The 18,726-nt window shown below is 40.9% G+C and overlaps 1 protein-coding gene across 1 annotated transcript; it reads right to left on the minus strand.

The window, feature by feature from the left end:
* Nucleotides 1-16,795: 16,795 nt before the first annotated feature.
* Nucleotides 16,796-18,685, minus strand: rpa3 (replication protein A3). Its single transcript, XM_050033877.1, has 4 exons — nucleotides 18,455-18,685; nucleotides 18,273-18,347; nucleotides 17,135-17,246; nucleotides 16,796-17,034 (listed from the first exon to the last, which is right to left on the minus strand). Exons 1-4 carry the CDS (start codon nucleotides 18,551-18,553, stop codon nucleotides 16,952-16,954), a joined length of 369 nt encoding a protein of 122 aa, XP_049889834.1. The 5' UTR covers nucleotides 18,554-18,685; the 3' UTR covers nucleotides 16,796-16,951.
* Nucleotides 18,686-18,726: the final 41 nt, after the last annotated feature.

Below are 18,726 nucleotides of genomic sequence, written 5' to 3' on the forward strand. Positions count from 1 at the left end.
TCAAACCTGCAGCAGCTCTGATGGTCACAGCACACCGGTGACAAGCCAGACACTTTACAACTCTCACTTCCTGTTACACCCTTCACAATAAACCTTTACTACAGAAACAAAGCAACTAACGGTTATTTTTGTACGTATTTAACACTTAGGATTGAAATTTATTTATTTTTGTTGATGTTGTGATTTATAATGCAATCAAGAGTATATTTAGAAATGCTTTTTGTAGTTTAGCATAATACTGACTGCTTTTATTTTGAAGGCAACTTGTTGTGGCAAACTCACTAAGCTGCAGCCAGTGTTCACTAATTAGTGATCCTGATTAAGTGAGCGGGAACTCAGCACACCACTAACACCAGAAGCTCATTTTCTGCAGGTCAGCTTTATATTGACAAGTAGGTGAATGAACTCCAGCAAGTATTTAGTAACTTTAGGAACAGCAACTGTAGTTAAATCATTTTTCTTTCCTCTGAGGGAATATATTTAATTCACTCCAGTCTTGTGCTGCTGGCTTTGATTTTTACTCATTAACAAAATGAAGAATTATTGTCAGCTAGTAAATGCAGGCACAGGGTTTAAGTGATTTTATTCTTCCTGGTCTCATGTTTGTTGGCAAAAATATACAATATCCAGTTAAAATACAGTGGGGGAAGAAGTATACAGATATTTTACTTATGGAAAAGCACCAATGCAAGTATATAAAAATATTTTTAATATAAATAAAAGCCCTGCAGTTACAATCCACAGAAGAAGCATAGAAGAAAGCTGTTATCACTGTAAAAGAATAAAGCTCGAGATAATTGGGTGTTCTGTTGTACAAGATAGAATTAATTCAAAATCCCTTTTCTCTACAAAGTATTAAATGGTTTTGCCTCTTCTGATGTCACAGAGCTCCTGCCCCCATCCCACTGTCAGAGACCTAAAATCGTCTGATCAAAGACTCCCGTCTGTCACGAGATCCAGAAAGGGGACAGGCCTGTCTCTACAGCTGCTCTTGGGCTGGGCGATATGGAGAAAATCAAATATCATGATGTTTTTTAACAGATACCTCGATGTAGATATTGTGACAATATTGTGGGGTTGACCATTGTGCTTACACAAAATAAACACCAGTACACAATGAGATTTTTGACAAATAATCATCAGTAATATGGATATAATAGCTAAGTGGGAAAAGGCAAATAATAGGACTACAACAGTCTTTTGAGAGAGTTACATCACTTTACCGTAATGCAGCCTTTAATGCCTTCTATTGTGTTTTGTCTCATTTATTTTGTTCTGTTTTTCCTCTGTGTTTTGTGTGAAGTGCTATGAGGATAAAATTGAGTTGAATTAGATGAAAATGTAAATCTGAAAAGTGAACAGTTCTTTTAGCTGTAAAAAATGTAGTGGAGTAAAAAATACAACATTTGCTTCTCAAATAGATTTTAGTAGAAGTAGAAAACAATATGACATAAGAAGTTGTTATGGCTGACGCATTAGCAAACTGTGGCCCAATTACCAAGCAGCAACTTCCTGAGCTGAAAAATGAAGCCAATGTGGAGGAGCCAGAAACTGCAGTTCCTCAAATGTCCACTTGAGGCTGGCTCCAAAAGTGAGTCAATCCACATAGTCAGATCCACCTCTCGCTTCTCATCGTTTCACCCTCTCATCCAAATCCAAGATAGCAACGGCCAAAATGCCAAACTCGAGGCTTTAGAATAAGAGTCTACAACCCAATGGGTGACACCACGCTGGCTGTGTTAATTACTTTTATGGTCTATGCAAGTTACACATCAAGCAGATAAGGAGCAACATTAGCATTCATTTGGACCACATGATGAATGTAAGTCCATTATTAACTCTCCTTTTTGCTCTGTTTTGGTCTCAACCAACTCCATAAAAAACATCTTGCTCTTAAGCTGCTAAATGCTTCGCTATAGTGAAAACAGCGGTCTGCTGTGGCTGAAACAAGGTTGATAAGAGCAGAGAGAGTGAACCACAACAGTAAAGCTGTGGGCTGTAAAACCAAACCTGACGGGAACTGTAGCATTAGTAATAATTATCTGAGAGTTCATCACTTTTTACATTACATGTTAATATTCAGCCCATTTCATGATGTTACGATGTCTCCATCGCAACTATTAATGCAGATGCAACCAATCACTGTGAATTCTGCTGCGTGAATTCTGCGTGACCTTGCAGTTTTGTCCAGTTAACTTCTGTGCAACTTGACCAATCACTGTAGGTACCCGTGAGTTTCACCAGTCATTGCAGACCCCAGCATAACGTCACCAAACTCCTCCTTGTGGTTGTGAAGATACAAACAAGCGACAATGACGTTTCACATTTACAACAAAAATTACTGCTACTGCCATGCAGTTCCCCGATGTTCTGCAGGAAGGCTAGGGTAAACTGTTTTACACTGCATGCAATGTTATGGTGGAAAACAGTTGAAAGTCACAAAAGATTGACACTTTGGTACTGCAGTATCACACCCAGAGAGAGATGACAGAGGTTTTTGTATCCAGATCTATTGCAGGTACTGAAAGAACCAGGGTGAGTTAGATTAAATATTTTTCATTCTCACTGGAACAAGATGCCCTCAAATTTAAAAGAGTTTTATATGTAAAAAATGTTACTATTTAAGTTTTCACTTGCTCTGGCAATTTCAATCCAATAAAAAAAAAAAATTCTAAAAAAGCTGCTATGAAATATGACATTTTAGACCACAGTAATCCCCAAAAAAATCCTGTAAAATCCTGGAGGGACTGATTAATTATTAATGAGTGGAGCAGCTTTAAGTACTTGCATTTGACTAAGTTTCTCTCCACCACTTTCAAAATAATATTTGTTAAAAATAAAATTCAAACTGACTCAGAAGTCGCCTGCTGTCCTGCAAAATGTAAAACAGTGAATAGGTGTTGATCCATAGAGGTTATTAAGACTATAAACCATCTCCTACTGGGAAGAAAACAGCACATCATGAGCCTCTGAGTCAAATACAATATAAGTATATATCCTCAAAATGACTTATAGGGTGAGGAAGACAGAACACGGAGTCTGGAGTTAGACTGAAATATGGTCTATTCACGGTGGGGGAGGGGGAAAGGAATATCTAGGATGTTTCAAACCTAATCTTTATGGAGTCGTATGCTCAGTGGCAACCTGAGAATGTTGAGCAGTTGACCTGGAGGATGTCGGTATGAGAAACTTCTATTAGCTGCTCCCATAATTCATACAGACAGGCTCAGATAAGGCCTCATGCCCAATTCTTTACATAAATCATCGGTATGTCTGAGAGCTGCCGCTGCTCTCGCTAGTTACCAATCATTCAGTAAATATTACCTGGAACCTCGGAGAAAGCTTTCCTCCAAAGAACCTGTACTTTTATAGCATGGTGGTTTGCTGCTGTTTAAATTAAACTGACCTCATACACATTTATAAACCTGTTTGATTAATAAGTGGTCAGTGTGTGTTCATGTCAAGTTCATGTCAGGTTCATTGTTACCTGGAAGCCACAGTGAACCAACAGGATATGTAGTCAGAACTTGTCAGGCTGTGTGTCTCACCCTGAACTCACCATTGTGACAAATATAAACTCATAGTGGCATCTCGATATCACACAGGAGCAAATACTTTTCAAAAAGATACTGTTAAATGCGTGCATCATGTCGTGCATATATGGTGAGGCAGCGGACAGGATGTGTATGAAGACGCCAGCCCTGGGTGCCTGATGCTGCCGCTTGTATGGGAAGAGACTGGTGGTTATGCTGGCTGTGGCACACTGTCTGCAGACAGCTCTGTGCTAAGACAACACAGCCAGGCGGCAACAACACCAGTACCAGACTGGGAGTTTAGAGGGAGCTTCCTGCAGTTCAACATATTTTGATAAGACCAACGGGCTTTTTACAGCACACGGCTGCACGCCCAGACACCTTCTGGACACAAGCATGGCCATGTGGATCGCTGGAACGCTGCTAATGGTGGGCAGGAAATCTGCCACAGCCTCGCAGCTCCTACATGACTGATCCAGAAAACTAAATGAATGATAGCTGCTGCACGGCAGTGAGTCTGAGCTGGGGATTTTGAGGAAGAGGAGGAGGACAAATGAGAAATACAGGACGGTCTGTCAGCAGAACCAAAATTACCATTAAACCTTGGAATCATGTGTCTGTAATTCACACAGCACAGTGCCGGAGTAGGAATTAGCATGTTTAGTCTGCATCACCCAGGACTCAAACTCACACCTATAGACACCAAGAGCAAGTGAAGAACCATATATCAGCTTCACACTGTGACTACAATCACCAGGGTTGCATGAAAAGGCAGATTTCAAACTAGGGTCAAAAATGTAGTCGTCAAGACAAGATTCTGAGATTGTGTGCATCTCATCTAGATGTCTGTAATTTATTTTTACAAAGACTGATTGCTCTGTAAGTGACAAAGTTCGTTTAAAGGTGATCTTATTTCCGGTGACAGCAATAGAAATCTAAATATTGTCAAAACTTTTGTTTTTGAGATACAATTCTGAAACTGACAACACTACTTCTACCACAACATCAAAATTCAGGCTTTTTTGATTAACATTTGATGTTGACACAACAACATTTTGATGCACTGTGGGCTCAAGTTTTAAAAAATAAAAACATCTGGCTGCATCACTGTGGACCGCACCAGCTAGCCTTGCATCACCAGGCTCTGGATTCCATTCACTCTGAATTTTGTCTGGATTCTGGTTCCGGTCTAGAGAGCGGATCCAGAATTCACCAAATTCACCAAAGTAAAACTTTCTGCCGCACCATCGATTTACAATAAAAGAAAAAGGTTAACTTAATGGCTTGGGGCTTTTCTTGTAAATTATATTCTTTAAATTAAAAAGTTTCACCGCATTTTTATTAGCTTGGTGCTTTTATTTTGACGGAAAGGTACATCTATCGAATTCCACATCCTGTCTCTCTCGCCCTGGTTCCAGTTCCTTACCAAAACAGCCACTAAACGGCCCCAGACTACTGTGAAGCACAGTCTGAAGATGCTGTGTAACAGGATTGATGTCAGTTAAGCAAAACAATGTGGGAGGAGAGTTATACTTTATATAGTTAGTTTTACTGTTTTTGAGAAAACAGATTGAAGGACTTTATCTGGACATTTCTGCACATGGGCTACATTTTGGTGAAAGTTTTAAAGTGGTAGCACATATACGACTCATTTGTTAGAAGAAGGCTTGCATGTATGGAAACACAGATTTACTCATGAGAAGAATAATAATGATTCTACTCAGGCAAAGGCACACACATTGGCATTGTACGTTTCTGCAAACCACACATAAGTAACATTTGTACGTTATAATGTCATCAGTATGTTTAAACTTTACATTTGTTTACATTACTTTAACACTCTGGTCAGCTCATCATGTTTTGGCTTAAAATGCCCGATTTTGGTGGCACATTAATGGCAGGAGATGTTGCAATGTGTTGCAAAAAAACAACCAGTTTACAACTGCCTTTGTTGTTTGTTGGTCTCAAACAGTGGTCTGCAGCTTGGCAGCCATTTTACCTGTGTATCAGGCCATCCACCATCCACCACAATGACAAAGGCAGCTCATACACATGTAATCAAAACTACGTCACTTTAGAAATCGTACTCCTTTTGTTACTCCATTAGGCACTGTTTTTTGCTTTTGCTCCTTGAAAACACTTCTGTCTTGTATATTTGAATATTTTGCCAGATATTTGATACTCTTGTTCTAAAACTGGGCCCAGTGAGTGACCCTGACCCAGCACACCCACTGGTTGTTACTGGTTGTGAATCATTAAAATTGTGGTTACTGTAATTTGAACCATTCTCTGGCAGAAGAATCTGCTTTGGGATAGATAAAGGTCTATTGCATTGAATTGAAACATTGATTTGAGATGTATAAAATGTAGAAATGTTACGTTTGCATAAACTTACAATGCCAACATTTTTCTCTGGCGACTGGGCTGCTGTTACAGTACATCGGATTTCAAGTTATGAAAATGCTGAAACTTCTCAAACCACTTCTGTGACATAATTGATTTATCCTGGGTCCTGGGTAATCTGTTACTCTTTCCGAAATCCGTCCCACATACTTAGCCCTGGTGTGGATGTGTGTGTTGTATATCAGCCAATGTTGGTTTCTGCAATGGCTGATTTTCTCAGTGTAACATTTGCTGTATTCCCTTCCCAAAACCACACAAACGCACAAGCTGAACTGTTGTCGGATATGCTCGACGCTTGTGTCTTTGATGTGATGAATGTGTCACTGTTTGATCAGTTTAGTTCTCAGACTTGTTCAAACAAATGTGCTCGAGGCACAAACTCAAACAGACTTTAACTGAGCTGTATTTGTGGTTATTCTTATCAAAGGTAAGTATTGTTTAAATGTAACTTCTCGTGCCCCTATATATCTGCTGCAGTACCAGGCTGCAAAGACAGTTTTAGAGCCTGCGAATGCTTACATGAGGGCTTTGCAGGAATGGAGTCTTCTTGAACTTGCCATGCTTGGATCATTTGTTAAAGCTCCCTGTGGCACTTCAGTCTTTGGCAGGCCTGACAGCTTCATACAGTCTGTCCATGAGCCTCGCTCAGGGGCCCTAATAGGCATGTGATAGATATGCAGAGGTTGTTTTAGACATGTTGGCTCACATTGCATCACAAGGGAGCTGCTGCATTCATGGGCAACTATACCGAATAAAACAAAAATCACAGTGTCCACCTTGGTATGTGGAATATGAACTAATAACCTCTGGAGGTGTGGCAGTGGGTTAAACACAGTGAGTTTTACAAGATCCACAGCTCAGGCCAGCAGTTACTGTGGTCATTTCATGGTTAACAAGCAGAGCAGAATGGCACCATAAACATCCAGCCCTCCAAATAAAAAAGCCCTCTGAAGGACTTCCCTTAAGAGAGGAATTTACATAATTATTACTGTATCATGACTGATGATGACTTACACTACACGACATGACAAACCCAAACAGAAGCAGGCCTATGCTGATAAATGAGTGTGATGATGAATTGGGTAGATAATTGCTTTTTTTAAAAAGTCAATATTTGGTTCAGTCAGTGTGGACCCACCAACAGGATCAAGAGGATCATTTTATTTGACAGTTTCAGGGGTGTCAGTCTGTAAAACCTGCAATGAAACATGCCTCATTCTGCCTATGGAGCTATTAACTCACTCAAAGAATTTCACTTCAGAGCCTCAGTTTCCCATTAAGAGCCAAAGTTCACAAAGTTGTGAACTAAAGCAATGAATTTTTTGCCACACCTGAATATCCATTTTAAAGATATTAAAATAGCTGCTCTCTTTTTTTAATGTAAAAATTGGATTCAATGAAAGCGTCGAGTTCCCATGCTCACCCTGTGTCGGTGTGGGTTGTCTCTCTTCCTCCCTCAGTCCAAAGACATGCCGGTTTGGTTAATTGTTGGCTTTATTGCCCGTGGGTGTGAATGTGAGCATGAATATTTGTCTGTCTATGTGTCAGCCCTGTGATTGACTTACAACCTCTCGCCCAGTGTCAGCTGGGATCATCTCCCCACAATCCTCTAATGATGAGCGCTTACAGATAACACGTGGCTGTTTGATGTGACTGTCTACTTATTGGTTTTGCTCCACATCAAACAGCTTTGTCACACCAGCAGTCCAAAACCAAAAGTTTTGCAGTGATATAAAGAGCAGAAAAGCAGCAAATCGTCACATTTGAGAAGCTTGGCCTTCTTGATAAATGACGTAAACAACAAACCGATTATCTAAAGTATCTTTTTGCACCTGGTTGAAAATAGTAATACTGCAGCTCTTTGGCTATTTGCATCCATCCCTTCAAGACATTATTATGGATCCCACTGTGTGCTGTTATTAGCTAGTATTCGTCACGTTGACATGTCATGGTTAGAGGCAGGTAGGATGAAGGCAAAGAGGTCATGGTTAAGGCTGGCACTAGTCAATCTCAGATATTCTTTGTGATTTAAGTGGACAATTCATGAGCCAAAAGCTCACAAATACACTGTCAGAGAGTCAGTAGATGTAGTATAAAGAGCAACACAGTCCAGAGAGGGTGGGGAAGTACAGTGAATTTCAAGCGCGATACAACTGTAGGACATGACTAAGACATTTTTGAAATGGCGGAATGGATCAAATCAGTAATATAGTGAAAAAAATTCTCCGTCCACTTGGGGTCCATGTCATTGGTCCGACAGCCCATTAGTCCGACGGTCCATGGTGCTGAACGGCTCCTGGCAGGTGTATTTCTGCCTTGATGGTGCGCCGCGACCGGCTCTGGGTCAGCTGGGAAAGGCTTGAGGCGAAGCAGGCTCACGGCTTGTGTGTTTGTCACTTTCTTTTTCATTTTAACCCACACCATGATCTTTTCCTGACCCTAACCAAGTGGTTTTGTGCCTAAACCTAACCAGACCTTAACCACAGGGCATCATGATGATTTCGGAGCGGACTTTGGAAGAATGGGTTTAATATGGTCGGAACAATGGGCTGTCGAACCAATGGGCAGTTCCCGTCCACATGTCACAATGTATTTAATGGCCTCACAGACCTTCGCCGTCTACAACACTGTCTCTGCTAACAGGTAGATTATTACGACTGTTTCCACTGTCGACATGTTTATGGTAATCAATAACTTTTGACTCTGCCCTCTAGTGCCACCTAGTCGATGTATTTTGCCAACATAAAAGATGCACAGAACAAGCTGTTGGTTGAATCCACATGTCCACCCTCTGAACTTACAGACTGAGCCCTCACAGACTTCAGTTGTACGTAGTGTGACGTATTTACCATCTTCATGTAAAGTCTGCAAAGGCAGAGACTGCAAGCAGCTGACAGACAACCCTCAAGACTGTTTTACTTGTTGCTATGGAAACGTTTAACTATCACTGCTGTCATATTCATATATATGTCATATAAGTTGATGAATAGTGCCTACTCATCTGTTCCTGCAGATAACAAGATATAAATCCCATGTATAGCCTTTTTGTGACTGAACAAAAATGTAGGCTAATTATACATCTCTATATAACATACAGGCTACACGCATTAAAAACCAGAAATGTAAATGAGGACAGGACTATAACTCAATAAATTGGGCATTACTGACATTAGAAGACCTTCTTTTTTGGCCATTGTTTTTAGCCTATTTCACTGCGCAGCCTGATAGGTTGCAATAATGAAATGCATTTTCAGTCCCTCTACAGCCTGTACTGATACATATATCTATAACATGATGTGGTTGAATATTATTTCTGACCTACACAATTCAAGTAGCATTTCAATAGACCTAACAATCAATAACTATTTTACACATTCATACGTTGTTTTTTTTCGGCAGTTGAAAACCACAACGTCATGTCTGTATTGCAATGAATTGTGGGTTATTACATCAGTTAAATCTGCACCCAACGTGAACTCCTTGGAAGTCTGCAGGAAGTCCACTTGAGGCTCCTTGTGGACTGGTTGAATTGTGAATTTGAACACCCCTCAACCCTCAGCACTCCCAGACTTCCCAGGAAGTCCGCGAGTCTGCAAATGTGGTGAAGTCCAGACATTTGGATTCAGCCGTGCTCATGCACTGCTTATACGTTTTCCTATGAAAAGTAATGCACCAAGATTTGTTAATATCCTATGTAATCATGATGAGCCATACATTTGTGTATTACCCAAGTATTTTGGAAGGCTGTGCTCACATGACCAATGCGTTGACAGAAGTGAAAAAAAAAATAAAAAGGGAAGCAGTCTTGTCAAGAGGGAGGTCAGGGTTGGTGGATGGTCACAAAACATAGGACTTTCACCAGGAGACCGATGTTTGGAACCGTGTGAACTTTGAGTCATTTTGTACCTCCATTGTACAAAAATGAAGCCAAAATATCCCAGATAGGGCTGCTGCCATCTTGCACTGGTGATGTCATTTGAAGCCAGAGTCTGCGCAGCAGTGCTCACCCATATAGACTTCCCACCTGTATACCTGTCTGACCAATTATGAGGAGTGCCACCGATAGTGAGCATACCGATTGGCACACACAGCTGTTGATCATGACCTCAATACTTTTACATCAAAGTACTAGTTATAACCTAACTTATCAGAAAAACAAACACTTGAACACATCAGCGTAATAAGAACAAACTAAAAAGACAAAAAACATCTCTGGGAAAAATTATTTTGACGTGTACTTGGAGTTTTTTCCCATCAGCAAACGTGGAGAGGCAGGGTTTATGACCTATACTGTAGCCAGCCACCAGGAAATGACCAAAATGTTTTGGCTTCACTTTTTGGGAGCTGTCATGTCGTCCATCTTTATATACAGTCTATCTCCTAAACCTAAACTACATACATTTACTCACCTAAACGTAAAGACTCCCAGCCACGTTTCTTTTCCAAAACCACCTCTGTAACTTAACACTGAGTGTGTGATGTCAGTCGTGGGGCACTAATTCCTTGGATATCATATGAACCCTTGTATGAGTGATGCATGGAATATGTGACGATCACAATGTTGAAATGAACGCATCTATTTTTTGCACAGGTATAATTGAGCCCTGAGATTTGGGGGCGGGGGGGGTGGATGGGTCATGCACACAAATTCCACACAGCAGGCTTGAGTCCTGTGTGAGGCAACAATTGCTTGATACTTATAGACTTAGTTGGTTTATTATTTTAAGTTTTAGGATGTATAAAGCTGTTGAATGCACACTGTACACATAAACGCAGTCATGTTAAGGTCATATTTTGACGTTGCTAGGACAGCCAGGAGTGTTTACCCAGGTGTAAATAGCAGTGTTGGCTGCAGACACTTGGGGGGAAATAGCATCTGTCTTATCAAAATCGTTGTCAATTACATTTTTGTCGATTGACTGACTGACTAAATGTTTCAGCACTATATGTTTTTAAAGATTAAAGCACATGTTTAGATTTTGTATCAGGATAAAATGCGGGCTTAAACATCATAAATGAATGATTCATTACCACAAGCTTTTGGTTTTCTGAGCCAATGTAAACAAAAAAAAAAGGAATGAATGAATGTGTGTGCTGAGGATTTGACAGGGATAAGCGGTGGCAGAAAGTGAAGATGTTTCCATGACAAAGTGTGTGAGATAGAGGTGATAGTGTCTGTGGATGGAAGCAGATGGAGCAGATGCTGCAACATTAACGGCAGTGTCTCGACTTGCTGGAACATGGCAGCTGCCTTCCTCCAGGCTACAGGCTCTCCCACCTCTCAACAGACTGAATGTGTCCGGGATATAGTTCTCAACAGATGACATTATCACCCCGCCTCTTTGGTAATGATATACACATCCATACATTGGTTTGCCACAAAGCTATATTTCACAGCGATCATTTCCTCCTTGATCACATTAAATGTCACCATTCTAACGCAGCTGGCATTCATCATTCTGCTGAAGGATGAGGTTTACAAATTAAAATCCTGTCAAAACCAGAGCTCCGGAAAAAATTGGGTTAGGTTACATACCGATACATTACATGCGCCAATGAAAATTAATCGAATGATTCATACCTTTTCCTGTCCAACAACTTGTTACGGCAAATACATTACATATTTACTGAATGATTCTGAGACTTATATTCAAAGGAAAAGCCAACAACATGTGCCTTTACAACTTTCAAACCACATCAAATAAAAAGAAACAAAAATGTTTTTTTTTATGAGGTAAGAACACACAGTAGTCCTAATGAATTCACAACGTCATACTTCAATAGTTTTGAAGCAGTTGATTAATTCTGACTTCATGTTTCTTCACATCTCTTTTGATGTATTGTAGAGGAAAATATGACACTTTTTACACTACCTTCATCCACACCTGTAATTAATGGGAACTTTGCAGGATAAGATTTTACAAATCTATAATTAATGTGTATAATTGAATGCATGTAAATGAATGTTTTCTCAAAGGGGCGGCACGGTGGTGTGGTGGTCAGCACTGTCGCCTCACAGCAAGTGTTCCTGATTCGATCCCAGGACGGAGCCCTTCTGTGTGGAGTTTGCATGTTCTCCTGTGTCAGCGTGGGTTTCCTCCAGGTACTCCAGCTTCCTCCCACAGTCCAAAGACATGCAGGTTAATTGGTGACTCTAAATTGTCCGTAGGTGTGAATGTGAGTGTGAATGGTTGTCTGTCTCTATGTGTCAGCCCTGTGATAGACTGGTGACCTGTCCAGGGTGTACCCCACCTTTCACCCAGTGTCAGCTGGGATAGGCTCCAGACCCCCAGCGACCCTCAAGAGGATAAGCGGTTATGAAAATGGATGGATGGATGGTGGGGCAACAATTGTTTCAGTGGGGCCATGAGCCAGTGTTTGATTTGTCCGTTCTGGGCTACTGTAGATTGACTGAATGATCTGAATAATTCTTCATTCGCTGTCTGTTGTTCTCACTGATGTTAGAAAGGCATGAGGAGCTTTTGAAGCTTTTTTAGAACAAAAATGTTCATGATAGCTGCCTTTGTAACAGACTTTCTATGCAGTTTCAGGAGAGCTGAACCAACCCTGGAAGGGATCTGCTTTGGGGACCTCAGAATTGCATCTCTGTTCTTTGCAAATGATGTGGTTCTGTTGGCTTCATCACACCGTGTCCTCCAGCATGCACTAGGGTGGTTTGCAACCGAGTGTGAAGTGGACAGGATGAGAGTCAGCACCTCCAAATCTGAGGCCATGGTTCTCTGCTGGAAACCGGTGGAGTTACTGCCCCAAGTATCTTGGGGTGTTGCTCATGAATGAGGGTAAAATGGAGCGTGAGATGGGTAAGTGGTCTGGCACAGCGTAAGCTAATGATGCAGACATTTCAACGGACTGTCATGATGAAGAGGAAGCTGAGCCTGAAGGTGAAGCCTTTGATTTACTGGTCCATCTACATCCCAACCCTCACCTATGGTCATGAGCTCTGGGTAGAGACCGAAAGAATGAGATCACAGATACAAGCAGCCAGATGAGTTTCCTCCGTAGGGTGGCTGGGCTCAGCCTTACAAATAGGGCGAGGAGCTCAGACATCAGAAGGGAGCTCAAAGTAAAGTCATTGCTTCTTCGTGTCAAAAAAGGCCAGTTGAGGTGGTTCAGGCATCTGATCAGGGTGCCTTCCAGGCGCCTCCCATTAGAGGTTTTCTGGGCGTATCCAACGAGTTGGAGGCCCCGGGGCAGACTCAGAACACGCTGGAGGAATGACATATTTCATCTGGCCTGGGAACGCCTCGGGATCCCCCAGGAGGAACTGGAAAGCGTTGCTGGGGAGTGGTACCTTGCTCAGCCTGTTGCCCCTGCAGCCCAGCCCCAGATAAGTGGATGAAAATGGATGGATGGATGGATGGATGGATGAACCAATCAATCAATTAATCAGTTAGTCCTTTGTTACTGAAGTCACTTTGTTTGGCAAAAGTGCCAAACGTTCTGTAGTCCCAGATTCCCTTTGTCTTATAATAAAATTAAATATTTGGGTTTGACAAAACATTTGATATTTGAAGACAACAAATTTGAGTTTTGGAAACTGCTCAGGATGGGGATTGCTGGCAAAGCTTAAACCGCTGGTCTAAAGGATCAAAATCATGTTGGGTCAGTAAAGGAAATTCAATTTGACAGAATCCAGAAAATCAAACTGACAGGATCAGGTCCCATTCTGATAAATAACCACTATTGATCTGACACAAAAACAGATCAGTAAATGTCTCATAGGGCGTATGTTTGGCCATTGCATAATGTCTCCTGAAGCTCTGATGGAGCTATTTCAAGTCTAAAAGAAAAACCCTTGGGGTTATCTTAGTTTGGGCCTGGAGACTAAACATTTGTAACAGAGGGCCTTCGTTACAGCAGTTTGAAAGACGTAGGTGACTCCATGAGCAAGTGGAGGGGTCGCAGCTAGCTCAGACATGTCTGTACTAACGGAGGGACAGAGAACAGCAAATGCTGTAAAGGCTTTCAGACAGCAGAGATTACAGCAACAAAACAAAGGATAAAGACATTAGAGAGACATAAGAGACTGTTGGTAAGTTATATGGATATGGACAAAACCAAGTTACAAGCATGATAGAGACAGAATGATTTTTATTTTTATTATTTATTCATTTTATTTCAATGGTCCCCGCTTTGCTGCACTTCTTTCTTTCATGGGAGCCGTACGTCTTTCAGGAATCATGATGTAACTTCATGAAGGTTTCAGTTTCTAAGAGCAATTGCTGTAGTTGAGCCCAGTGTCTTAGAGTAGGGTTTGTAAACCTCAGGAACACACTCAGGAAGACAGATGAAACAAACGCTGCACGAAAGGTTGCACTGAGTGACAGAAGCTGGTGGAATTGAGGCTAGCCCGGACGTGATGTCACAACTTTGGCTGCCATTGGTTGGAAAATGTAGGATGTGGTGTTTCTGGAACTTGTCAGGATAACTTAATTGGCCTCTGCAGCATGACTTCTGACCATGTCTCTCTTAAAATCTGTCTCTCAAAATTCCCCTAACTTTAACAAGTACATACTAAAACAGTGGCTCCCAACTGGTCCAGCCATGAGGTCCAGATTTCTCCTTAGTCACCAGTTCAAGGTCCACACAGTTTAATACATTCAGTGTCATACTTGTGTTTGGCCATGTCATTGAGCTAGTTAGCTGTTTATGTCAAGTAGCTGTCCGTTAGTCAGTCACTCTACAGCAGGAAACAGCACGTCAAAATTAAATCTCTGTGCAAGAATTCACCTACTTGAAAATAAAGTTATTTTTTTACGAACTTGACATGTTTGCAAGTCACTTGGGATCCAATCTGAACCACTGTACTAAATCCCTTCAGTGCCACTTCCAGACTGAAAGACCCCTCAGAGGCTGTAGCTCTTTGGACTATCTGGAACCAGCAGAGTGTGCTAAAACCTAAACAATGATGCTGTGATCCTGTGGCTCATTGAGCTGGACCGAGCTCCATCACTGTCAGGGTCAAGGGTTTCATTCCCACGGAGGTGTCCCACACATGTACTCAGATATCAATGAATCATATTTTTTAATTGTAGGGTAGACTGGGGTTAGATGAGCCAGTGGGTGAGTTACCTATACCCTCTCTTTCTGGACAACTGTGCACATTGGTTGTCATGAGAACATATACTTAGGAAGTTGAGCCAGTGGTCCAACTTTACCATAAGGCAATGACATTAAACACAGTGTAGAAATGCTATTTACTCAGTTCTATGTAATTTTTACCTGTTGACGGACCTAAAATAAATACCGCTCATGTAAAAATAATGTTGAACAGCATGTTGCCCACACAGGCAGCTTCTGTGGTCAGTGTAGCAGCTTTAATTGATTATCATGGATGCACTCTGCTGTGTCTCATGTATTTTGCCCATTACTCCAAAGAGATGCTATGAACTTGTATTAGCAATGTCAAATAGAAACAACATTCTTGTCCTAAACAACTGGGTTTATGCAGGTAGGGTGTGCAGGAAACAGGTTTCAGTAAAGGCTGACTTATCTTGTGTAGTTAAAATAAATATTTGACATCAGAAAAAATGAATCATGTTCCCCCATATTGTGAATATGACATACCACCATCTCTCGGTGTTTTTTTTTTTTTTTTTGCCAAACACTTATTTTGTTTTATTATATGTGACTTGATGCTAGCAGATTTTAACTCTTTCTTCATCTAGATAATTTTGTTGTTGTTGTTTTTGCTCCTCAAAACTATGCTGGTCGTCCTTTTATTTTAAGACTACCTTCATTTAACAGAATTTTTTAAAAACTGATCCACCAATAAGGAAATATTAAAAGATTCCAAATATTAAACATTATTTAGTTGGTTTTATGCTGTTTAAGTTAGCTTTCAGAAAAGAAATGAGACTATTTGGAAATGGAAAATGTATTATTAAATTATTTTTTAAGCAGTAAATAGGTAATTTTATTTGTTTATTTTTTTGCTTTGAAAGTCAGAAAGTCAAGTTATCCCAAGATGGCTATTTAAATACATCTTTAAGGACACGATGTACGTTAGGCTCTGATCCATTTTTAGCCATGTTATGCATCAGTAAGTGTGGAATAATTTCATACAAATTTTGAATTTTATCAAAATGAAAATAAACTAATGCTCAAGCTCAAACTTCTGTTCATAAGTTCATTTTTTAACTTGCAAACACAGAGAGAAAGAAAACTTACTGATTAACCCTTCCAAGTGACAACAGCTGTCATGACCAGAAGAACTGATGCTTATGATTTGTTTAGTTTTTATATTTGACACTGCTGTGACAATGTTTTGCCTCATTAGGGTGGGAACCAGGCTATATGGAAAACTCAGCCTGGGTTCAGTTCATCGGAACAAATGTGTGAGTACATTTTTCTCCCCCTCTCTGCAGGGTGTTGGGCTCAGGGATGGCTTCTCTGGTTATACTGCCCCCTGCTGCCCATTATGGTTTATGCAGTTGGGTCATGATTGCAGTTATAGTGTTTCCCATAACTGCTCATGCAGCTTGAGAATGAAGTGGGCAGCACTAACTCTGCTGCATAAAGACATCAGTCAGTCTTTAAACAGTCATATTTTTTAAAGTATGAAAGTGTGATAGAAAACCAGTAAGGACAATTATCAAGAACAAAATGTAAGATTTGTTTTTTAAGATCACTTTAGGTTCTTCTCAGCAGTATATCCTCATGATATAATGAATTAATTTGTCCTAGACCTGGACATGAAGCAAAGAATGGATGGATGGATGAACCAGTGACAAATAATTTCATTTATGTTAATTTTAGTTCTTTTTGTCCATTATGAGCTGATCTCAATTGGAAAGGCTGTTCTGGTTAAAAGGAAAAAAGGCAAACTTCCCACTTGATTTGAGATTTACAGGTTTTAATTTGACCGACAGAACATACTTGGTATTAAAGAATTTCTTTTGTACAACTCTGTTTTACTGACAACACAAACTGGGCACACGAAACAAACCAACACTCAACTTTAAGACAATCTTTAGTGACTTCCCATGTGAGCCTCATCCACTTGCTGCCACTTCAAAGGGGTAGTGCTGGGGGAAATCATGGATGACTTTCAGGGCTTCAGTATACAGCTCTAAATCTGTGGGATGAATGCACAGAACATACAGCGATGTAAATCACCACAGATTAATGCTGCTGTATTCATGTATTGTATGTATCTAATAATAAAGAGGACCTACCAAAGGGAATGCCCCTGTCCTCTCGCAGCATGTTGTATGTGGTGGCCATTATTGCTCCTTTGTTGGACACCATACCAATCACCTCCACAACACCGCTCAGCTCTTCTTCAAGCTAGAGGAAAAATACAACTGGATTTAATATCATTATCTTGTAACCTAATTCAGGCCTACTCCACTGGGCAACAAACTCATGGGTGCAGACAGGACATTCATTGTTGTACTGCATGTCCCAAGTTCACCAAAATTAGTTGTCAGCTCGATGTTTAGCAGGTTTACATATTGTTCTAATGTACACATCTACAGCGATCAGCCAAAACATTAAAACCACTGACAGGTGAAGTGAATAACCTCAACCTCTCGAGGGGTGTCCTGAGGTATTCAGCACCAGGGCGTTGGCAACAGATCCTTTGAGTCTTGTGGGCTGGGAGGTGGGGTACCAGCAAGTCCCACAGATGCTCGATCAGATTGGGATCTGGGGAATTTGGAGACCAGTTTGACACCTTGAGCTCTTTGTCACAAAGGGCCACTCCATTCCATTTGTGCAGTGTAGCATGGTGCACTGTCCTAAGGGGGTTGCTGGCACTAGGGGGTACTGCTGTTGTTGGGGGTGTTTGGTCTGCAACCATGTTTGGGTGCATGGTACCTGTCAAGTGGCATCCACCCAAGTTTTCCCAGTAGAACATTGCATTGTTATGACTTGATCAAAGTTATTCACTTCACCTGTTAAAGCTTTGGCTGATCGGTGTATGGCTTTACATTGACTGTAAGGAACAGAACATTTCAAGTTAAGCGGAGACTTGTGGGTATCTTCAGATCCAATTTAATTCAGATATATTAAGGTGAGAGTTCAAAGGACCCATTTGTAAATGGCCATGACACTTTTCCTCTCGCCAAAATTTAGCCTAACTTTGGAGTATTACTTAACCCTCTTCTGGATAAGCTAGCATGACATGGTTGGTACCAATAGATACCTCAGACTGTCTAGTTTCAATAGTTACCACTATCTTAGCACTAGCTTAAACAGCAGCAATTGTTTCAGGCTTGTCTGCAATTATAATATATATTCTAATGTTTCTACAGAACGTGGTTTAACATGTAGGCTAACTGGAAAATAAGGTTAAGGTGTCACGTTACTCACAGGGTCATTAAGTTCAACTGTTGCAATCTGTCCTTCTCCATCCGAGACTGTGAACGTTCTTCCTGTCGGGTGAACCTGGCGAAGAGGCACTCCATGTTAGTGACGTTTAGCCATAACAAGTTACCCACTCTTGAAACAACTAAAACAACATTTTCACCCAAGCTAGCTGAAACACTACTGACCTTTTCAACCCGCCCGACGAAGCAGACCGGTCTGTTGATGTACTGCGACAGCAAAGCGCAGGTTATTCTTGGTTTCGGGACGTCCAGTATGCCTGCCATCTTACACTTTTAGCTGTTATGGCGATACTAAACTCTGGACAAAGCAATATCGCGCGGGAAATGTTTAGCACAATATTTTTGTATCACATGCAACCCCACGCGGGCGGGTATGTACATTTACACTGAAAAAACCCGACGGTTGTAATAGCGGTAAACGCGGGGCTTAAAATCGA

This window comes from Epinephelus moara, chromosome 22, assembly GCF_006386435.1.
Source record: "Epinephelus moara isolate mb chromosome 22, YSFRI_EMoa_1.0, whole genome shotgun sequence".
In the NCBI taxonomy this organism is placed as follows: domain Eukaryota; kingdom Metazoa; phylum Chordata; class Actinopteri; order Perciformes; family Serranidae; genus Epinephelus; species Epinephelus moara.